This window comes from Cephus cinctus, unplaced genomic scaffold, assembly GCF_000341935.2.
Source record: "Cephus cinctus unplaced genomic scaffold, Ccin1 Ccin1_scaffold1073, whole genome shotgun sequence".
Taxonomy (NCBI): domain Eukaryota; kingdom Metazoa; phylum Arthropoda; class Insecta; order Hymenoptera; family Cephidae; genus Cephus; species Cephus cinctus.
Window position 1 is genome coordinate 58,913 of NW_014333593.1, and position 9,595 is coordinate 68,507.

The 9,595-nt window shown below is 40.8% G+C and overlaps 1 protein-coding gene across 6 annotated transcripts in view; it reads left to right on the forward strand.

The window, feature by feature from the left end:
* LOC107271971 overlaps nt 1-7,270 on the forward strand; it is a 57,744-nt gene extending 50,474 nt beyond the window's left edge. For 5 of the 6 annotated variants that reach the window (XM_015748621.2, XM_025089245.1, XM_015748623.2 and 2 more), the window contains exons 8-11: nt 662-777; nt 4,095-4,235; nt 5,309-6,176; nt 6,240-7,270. In XM_015748621.2, coding sequence (XP_015604107.1) covers nt 662-777; nt 4,095-4,235; nt 5,309-6,176; nt 6,240-6,280 — 1,166 coding nt within the window. In that variant the 3' untranslated portion in view covers nt 6,281-7,270. The remainder of the gene's footprint in view (nt 1-661; nt 778-4,094; nt 4,236-5,308; nt 6,177-6,239) is intronic. The other variant, XM_025089247.1, reaches the window with a different exon arrangement.
* The last annotated feature ends 2,325 nt before the right edge of the window (nt 7,271-9,595 follow it).

The window sequence follows — 9,595 nt, forward strand, 5'->3', positions numbered from 1 at the left end:
TCGCGGCATTTCTTTGATCCTTATGTATATAACAGATATGCCTATATCCTATGGCATATTTACAAATGAATCAATGTCCTACCTACATAGTGAAATAGAGACGATGAATAATTGCATATCCTACAAGAAAGTAATGGGGATTAAAACATTAATTAATAGTACCATAATCGGAACTGCGTTAAACCGCTTTTCGTGCTTCGGCGAGGCAAGAGAGCAGCAGCGGCTGTTCATTGGCTATTTATATACTTGTGTTTTGATTTATTCGACAATCGATATGCAGAACTAATAGTGGTTAGGAAACACATTCGACCAGTAGCAGGTAATATTTCTGACAATCAATAATCGGCTCACTGAATATTCTCCTGTGGAGGAATAATCAATAGTATTAATCACGTGGTGTTATAGCATTGCCATTAGGTGTATCTATATATGTATATATATATATAATATTTACAATATATACGGAGGAATATAAATTGTGTATTGAAAAAGTGTAGAGTTATTTATATAAAAAAAGGAATATGGCACCATTATGTTCTCGCATGTAAAACGACGTAGCGACGTACTGTATATTTATATGATATTAATGTACATACGTATTAGCACATGTAACTTATTTCGATTTTATTTTCGCCCTTTTTACACTATTATCGTTTTACAGGATGCGACGCGAACGAATTTAATTGCGAGGACGCGTTTTGCATCGCACACAACTTAAAGTGCAATGGAAACGTGAATTGCGAATTGCGCTGGGACGAGGATGAGTCTACGTGTGGGGTGAGTGGCCATTTTTTATTTTCTTTTTTTTTTCCCAGTATTCCGCAGTATGCATCCATTGCACAATTTACAATTCAATACGATGCAATTGACGAGGTTCCCTGTTGTCCCAAAATTCAGGCTGCTACCTGCCTTCGGCCCTTTGCACTTGCTGCGAATTTTTTTCTGACCGATCACTCAAAATTTCGAATTTTGACGTCGATCGAAAACTCGAAAATTAAATACCTATAGGGCGTCGTTTATTTTGTTCTGATCGATGTATCGAAGTGGGGTGGGGGTGGGAGGTGAAAAAATGTAAAAAAAAACGTTATCAACAAGAACATTACGAAAGGAGATAAAAAGAGGCGGTGGTTTAGTGGAGGGTTCGAGGAGGTTAAGGGGAAGCTCGATTTCCGGTTCCGGGACGCACAACACAACTATCCTCTTGGCAAACTACCAGGAACATGGTTCCGAACCGGTCGCCATGGCACCAACTGGATATTAATCTAGGCGCCGAATAATGTCCTGGTATTGCGTCCGATCTGAATTACCAGTTTATACGGATTTATAATTTCTACCTCCTTAACAGCCCAATATTAGCTGTCACGCGGGATAAATTAATCGATAATTATTTTACATTGAGAACTGCCCTAAACGTATACATGCCACATAGTATCCGTAATTCCACGCGATGCATATTCATAAGCGGTTTGTAAATTTTCATAAAAAAAGTTTACACTGAAAATAAAAGCTCGAAAGTAAGTACAAAGCACAACAAGTAGTCGACTGTTACGCTTCCGTTGATCTCTGGCGAGAGAGAAAATAAATTAAGGGTGAAGAAAAAAATTCAAAAGGGAAAGTCGACTCAAAGTAAAAAAACATGCGGTGTTCGCGAATGTGAGAAAAAACAAGCAGCACGCCCGGCACTCATATGGTGCTTTTCGAATGGGAAAGATCTCTTGTTCGAAAAAACGGAAGTATTTCTTTCTCTTCGTTTCTCTTTAGCCTGCAATTCCGTTTGTCCGTCCGTACGTCCCGTGGCGCATTGCGCCAGACAGAGAGTTTCCCGTTCGGATGAATCGCCATGAAATAAACCACGAGAGACTCTCGCAGCCTCTTTCCTAGATGGGTCGGTACCTTTTTTTTAGTTTTATTCTTTTTTTTCCTTTCCTTCTCCTCCCTATCCTTCTTCTCCGCATCCGGTTGTCCGTAGGGAAAACTGAAGTCGGTACGGCCCGCATTTTTCAGGATTAAGCTCACGGTCGTGAGTTCGCCTCGATCTCGTTAAGCTCCAGCGCCCACTTTATCCCGCATTATCCACACTTCCGGCGCGCGTACAAACACCCAGTGGAATCCGCATCGAATCAGTCTGCGATTTCTTCAGGTTTTCAGAAGATTCCTCGAGTGGGATCGTACTTTGCTAGACACTTAAGCTCATCGGCGGATACTAGAGAAGTAGATGTTACGAGAGGGTTTCGTAAAATTTATGCGAAAAATAAAAAAGAATCAGAAAAGGGTTGCGTAGAGTTTTGTGTGTTTTTAAATGAAATGTTACCTCCTGTGGCAGGGCGGTTGCGGTGGGTGGTAAAATTTGTAGCGCCATTTGGAAAATGGCCAATGGAATTTTTTCGCACGTTACGTACAGCTTCGTGCTAATTTTATTCAGCGCGAATGAATCTCTCTCTGTCTGTCTGTCTGCCTCTTTCTCTCTCTCTCTCTATGGGGTCCATAATGTAATGAAATAACCAAATGATACAGTCATGCCGTATGACGATTTTACATGCAAAGGCTGATTTAGATTCCATTAGCGGAATCAAGAAGCTGGGCGTTTCTTTCGTTAGCGAGAGTTATGATATTTTTTAATGCTGAAATAAATATATCGTGTCATGACACAGCTCGGGGTGTAGGAGGATATGAAATTCTAAATTGCTAACAATTACCGTAAGAAAGAGGAAGTCATTGCTTTGGTAATATTTTACGTCACACAGGATACGTGTGTTACGGACGGACACGAATAGGTACTGGGTCACGTCGGTGTATGTAATCATAGCGATAAAGCTTTTGAAAGCTCATATAGACACGAAGAGAACAAGAGCAACAGAGTGGAGACTGGGAGAGGACGAAGGGTTGATGGAGAAAGATGAACATTTTTCGAAATTTTTCATCTTACACAAAATACGTGACAATCGTTTTACGAATTTATTTTCATTAAAAAAATATTTAAAAAATCTCAAGTCAGAGTATATCGACCGAGTTTTTGGATAGTATAAAATTTTCTGCAAAAAATCTTTTCGCGGATTAAGAAAATCAAAAAGATTTCACGGATTTTGAGTTTCTTTGAAAAGTTATGAAAAAATATTCTTTCGCATATACCCATACTTCGTTTTGAATATATTCAATGAAAAATTCAGATCGTATCGTCACGAACAAAGTACTTGGATTCGAAGTCGGAAATTTGTCTGAATTGAGACTTCGGGGATTCAAAGACTAGTGGCAGACATTTCACCGACGACAGTTTAAAGTCTTGCCGTGACTATGTGACGTGTACATGCGTGGATGAAGCATCTTAAGACAGTGTCTACCGCAGCGGTTAGGGTACTAGCAGATGAAGTACCAAGAGATACGCGGTTTCACAATGGCGGCTCTCAGGTCTGAAGAACGTAAATCTCAAGCACTCGCGAAGGTATTTAATGCCTGGCGGAAATCTGAGAAACGGGACACACTCGAGGCGAGAACTACCGCCGTGTCTGGGGGGGGTTGCTTTTACGTTGGACAGATATAGCTAGGGAGTTTAGTACTTGGGAAAGTCGTCTAGGGAAATCGGTATTACCAACTACAAGCCTTGGATTGGCTGGCTATTGTCAGCTGGACTAAAGTCGGCATTAAGACTCTGCATAATAATTGACATTAATGCTGGCTCGCATGAGAGTCTAGTTATCATGGAAGGTCTGTCCCTCCCTTTTCAAGTTACTTACTACAGTCCGTTTCATATAGTATAATTGGCACACGTCGCACGGAATTTCATTTCGTGCCATTAGAATTCTAGGGTACGTATGGAAATGATTGCCCCGACTGCTTGAATAAAATTATTTAGTTTTATTTGGCATTATTTTACTTTACGAATCGCCGGAGGATCAGTCAGTGGAAACGCATCGACCGAAGTTGGCTCTATCGTAGAAATCAATTGAACAGGCTAACTTCGGATATTGAATTTAGCCTAATTAACAAAAAAATTAAAAAATATATAACCTATGGAATAGCCTTTGTAATAGTACGTACGAATATTGTTAATTTTCTCTTCGTGATTAAAAGTTCATCACTCTCTTCTTTTTTTGCAGTTGAACAAGGGAAGTATGATTATAGACTCTGAACATATCATCATCATTCTCGTTGTTTTTTCATTGATAATGTTCGGCATGTGCTTCGCCTTTATCTTCAACTGCGTCAGGAAGCTCATTCGCGACCACCGAATAATACAGGTAATGTATAATAATGTATAGTACATTTGGACGAATTACAAATAGAATTGAATTCTGTCGAAGAATTTTTTTTCTCTGATACAAGACCGCACTACGTTTTTGTATAAAATGAATGTAAAATGGAATAGAATATGAATTCGAAGATATTAGGGAATAATAAAAATACGAATTCACCCTATCTCGTATACTCGTGTTAACGGAGTTGCATTTTACAACCCAAGTAGCTTGCAGGGTGCTTATGAACGTTCTATAAGCACTAAACAATACGATAAGATATCACATAGGAAAAAAATGGGAAAGAATAGGACGAAATTGAAATTCCAGTTGAATAAAGCGCGATTGAAAATCCAAGTTAACGATCGTATACGCAACTAATGGTTTTTATGCGAAAACAAGGAATTCAGAGCCATACAACACGTATACTATATCGTATAAATTAAATCCCTGCAGAAAAAACGCATTTATCTCTATAAAACGCAGCATGTAGCAAAATAATAATCTCGTATTGGCACTAGGGATTAAAAAGACGTACGGTAACAAGTGTAATCCCAGAAAATAAACTATCAATTGTATTTCTTAGTCGCGCATTCCATGTTCGGCATCGAATATGCCGATACAAGAATTTTCTAGTGATAAAATATTTCGAGGAAATTTCATCCCTAAATCTACCCCTGAACGTGGTTTTAAAAAAATAAAGTTTCCATAACCACCGCCACTTGTCCTGGTTAATAACAGAGGTTATATTTATGATTCGTTCTTAATGGTTTTGCTTTTTCAACCCCATTTGAAAATCTCACCGCATCCGTTACGCACCCCCGCAGACTAAATCGCCAAGACACATGGAGGGACGGGATTAGTCAGTACGCTCGTTAACGCAAGATTAAGCTCAGCGAATACAAATGTGCTTTTTTGCGGAAGGAAACTTTTTAACCGACTGTACCACAAGGGTTGACACGATGAAGTTCCGGGAAATTTGCAAAGATTCCTCAAGAGAGCGTACCCGCGCATTGTTCCCAAACCATTGTTTTACGCAATTATTGACAATTCCTTTTCTTGCACTTTAATTTCCCCAGGAACACATCAGACAGTCCAGGGAAAATCGTCTGGACGAAATTGGCCGGAAATCGACACCCTGTCCCATATCCGCTTCCAGAACGGATATCCACGATAGGAGCAGTGAATCTCCGAGTGTCGAAATGGTGCCCAGCAAGGAATTGCTGCCGCCCAATACAATAATAGCGCAAAAGTACACGGACTTGGTCCTGGAGATGCATTACAGTAACAAAGACATGCACGACATTCATCAGAGCAATAACGTCAGCAATGCGACTCAGGAACGTCTTCAGGAATCAAGCGAGGAGCCTGAGATGATAAGCAAGTGCTGTCAGACCAGAGAAAGTCTATTCGATCCAAGACTTTCGCAATCTGGTATATCACCTCCGACCCTGTCGACCTTTGGCTATCGTCAGGGTAGTCTGCAACAGAGTCCCAAGCTTCCATCGCAGCCTCAGAGTCTTCAGAGCTCTCAGTATTCTCATCAGTCACAGTGCTCCGGATGCAGTCCAGCTTCCAGAGGACGAGACGGTACCATGGGTATATGTCCACATCACAATCCGATACCTGCACCTCCTGGATGGTCCACCCACGAGATAGCGCATCCTTTGCACTTCCCGGAAACGACTGATTATCCAAGCTATCAAAGATTCCAGTCGCCTAAACCAATCAGAGAGAACTTCCAGTCACCGACCCGTACAAGGCAACCTACCGTAGGATCTGGCGAACGTTACGGAAGTTCGGTGTATGGCTCTGGTCAGGAGTCCAGCAATACCGGAAGTAACGGTAACAGCAACTCCCAGCACTCCGCCACCCCGAAATTCAGCGATCCCAGGTACAGGGCGGAGGCTGTTATAGAAGTGGACCAAAAGCGACCGTTCAGTATAGGTAGGTACCCGATCTTAGTTGTTGTTGTTGTTATTACTTCACTTAACTTAAATATATCTATAGAGAGTACCAAGAGTGCGCCGGATGTTATCGCAACGCACTGACGTCGGGGCGTTGGGGATTGGGAGCCTTATCGGAGACGCCATCCCCGGCAGAATACCGACGACAGCCAACAAAGAGTAAGCGTCGCGACGCAAAGCTCTCTCGACGATGATGCCTCGACGACCTCGACAGCGGAACTGTCCTCTTCCTGATTAACGTGCAAAAGGAGTCCCGGCCCGATCCTGAAGCCTCCTGAGCGTTTCCGGCCTCTACGTTGTAGAGCGTCTTCCTTGGCCTGGCAACACTGCAAGTGCTCAGGACATTCGCACTTGCCCGTGAGGCCACCTGCGATGTCCTGTTGCGTCCTTAGGCATAAGGACATACCCATGTACAGCACGTGGCCAAACAGGACCAGCAGACAAAGAGCCGCTAGAGTCCTGCTGTTAAATCGAAATTTAATCGAGGATGAAAAGATGACTCGGGAGGGTCGTGATCATGAAGTCGGTGCCTCCATTCCTTTTTAGGGGTCAAAGATAACCCGGATGATCTCAATGCTGATAATCTGGTATCTATCGATATTTCTTTTTTTTTTTTCAATATTTTCACGTCTTTTTCATTCCGGGGTTTATTAAATGCGGGAAGTTCTAGGTTCTCTCGCTTTTTTTTTTTTTTTCTTTAGCTTGTATCCATTGCGCATAACTTGAAACGATTCTATTCTCGGGGATTTTGTTCCGTGAAACATGAAGAATATTCTCTTGCGACTGTCTGGAGTCTGGCGGAAATTGGACGGATGCCGAAACCCAATCGGGAACTAGGCAAGCAGATTGTTGTAATAATAGTCCTTATGATGAGAATGGACCAATGCCGTGTGGCCAACAGGTTTTCATGTGTATGCTTCGAGAAGAATGGTATAGATAGGCTCAGGTGAATATTCCAAATGAAATTGAAAATATTCCAGGTCGTATATTGGAACAGAATTATCCACAAGAGGGATTTGTCTGATCAACAAAAAACCCAAGGGGAAGAATATGGATAATTCCTTAAGGTAGAATCCCAGAGTGTATCGTAAAGACACTTCGTGCATTAGATACCAGATATCCTGGTATCTATGAACGTACACGATTCGATTTTTCTTCATGTTTAAAAAGTTATCAAGAACAGACCATACATTTTGTAAGCCCAGCAGAACTCGGAATGATTTATGATCTTGCAGGATAAAGCGATATTCAAGTGAAAGTAATTTACTGAATAAAAAAATTGAATAGGAAAAATAATACAAAATCAACGAAGATTATCTAAGTGAAAATTAATTAAACGTGTTCCGCGCCGCGATTTTCTTTTTCTTTTAAATGCATTGTTTTTTTTTTTTTCAAAATAAAACCAGAAGTCTGACCCCCTTAACATATCCTATTAGAAACGTAGAAAATATTTTTTCGATGCTTCCCGTAAATATTATTTTCAAAAATTTTATTAACAACGTGGCGCAGTATGGATATTTAATAAATTTTCGCAAATTTTTACTTTTCCACTCTTGTCATCCCGTCTTTACACAGAAACAATTGACACGCGACTAATCGACCTACTATGCAAACGTATCGCGACGTAAAGGCAAAAAAAGGACGAAGAAATGAAATTAGTCAATTACATGTTAAAAGCGAATGAACGCATGTGTGGCAAAGCTAAAGCACATCCGCGACTGTTTGAAAAAAGAGAAGACGATCAAGTTGAATAAAATAATTATAGTTAGTTCACGACATAGATATTAGCACAAGATTCCTGCTTATGTACAGGTTAAATGTTAATACAATTATTACATAGCGAGGAAAGAAAATTGTACAGCGTGTACACATTTGTATATAAATTATCCATATAAAGAAAATGCGACACCGATTAAAGGGGTAAAAAAAAGTGGATCAAAAGGATCGATAATAAATAGTACTTTTAAATTAATTTAACGCTCGCCTCTAATTTTTCCTAGATCCTCGTCCGATATTATTAATTTTCAAAATTTCCTAATTTTGTCCAAAAATTCAAAAATCCTCCAACGAAATCGAAGATTCCCCAAACGCTGATTGCACCATTTCGATATCTCCAGCTTACTTCAGACGTCCGATAGCAACTTCTGCCACGTGGTAAGTAAGTACAGAATAAGTAATCGTGTTAACTGGGTCCGACGTGAAAATACGACTGGGAGTAAACGAGCTTGCAAGCACGCTGACCCTCGAACTCTCTACGTGGGTTGGCCCCTTAAAAGCGATGCAACTTAATAAAGTGAATAAAGTGAAAAATCCCGTTCTCGTACAGACAGTGCACAGTGCACTTTTGAAATGGAAACTCGAAGGCGCTTAGAGGGTGGTGAGAAAATAATAAAAAGAAAAGCACTGAAAGCTTATTTCCTAGATTTAGTACTAAGGGGCAGAGTAGATAGCGGTAACAAAACCTATTCCTGATAACTCCTACTACGCTAGATACGCCAGGAGGTATACCAGCGTGGTCTGAGCATTTGCAGGCTGTATCTACTACTGGAGAACGTCATATGGCATATATGCACACATATATCTACGGTACAGGCGAGGTTAGTATGCTTCTGGAATATCAAATGGGGAACCGGAAATGGAGATCGTTGAATTATACGATTGAACCGGATAAGCCCAAGGGGTATTATTAATTATGATTTAAGAACTGACGTAAAGCCCAATAATCGTTACTGTTGATCTCGAAGATATTAGGACAAGTGATTATTGACGTTAGATTCAACCTGAAACGCCCTGTATGGATTTCCGGTGTACGCTACTTTTCAACGCTATTCCAAATCCTTAGGATTCTACGTGGCTTCTGCGCCTTCCGTAAATTCATCCTGAGTCAGGCAGACGCGACTAACGAAGACGAATGAGAATTCGGCCGGGTTGCAGTTTTTCCTAGAACCCAATTCGCAAACCCATACTACTTTATTGCTCTACCACGCTTCCACATAGCGACCATTATTTTTATCTCTTCCGCATAATTTATAATTTATCTGTACACCGCGCGTGTCGGAGCTAATGGCCTGCATGAAAGATGCGGTCTGCGTCGATTTGCGTTGCGTAAATTTACCATGGAAGAAATATCCTTGTAAACGTTTACAGTCTTGTATTTCTTCCTCGCCCTTCTCCTTTCTCCGTAATAAACGATTCCCTTGGAATAAATTGATAGCCAATCATTGGCACTGATAAAAAGAGGGGGGAGGGGGGGATACTTGATTGTAAGGAAGATTGATACAATTTCAGAATGGATAAGATCAGCTGTGTAGGACAGATAATTTATCTTATTTAGTCTTATTAGAAATCCCTTTTGTACTTCTCCCCAAGGTAAGGGAGGCGGGGGGGGGGGGGATTGGA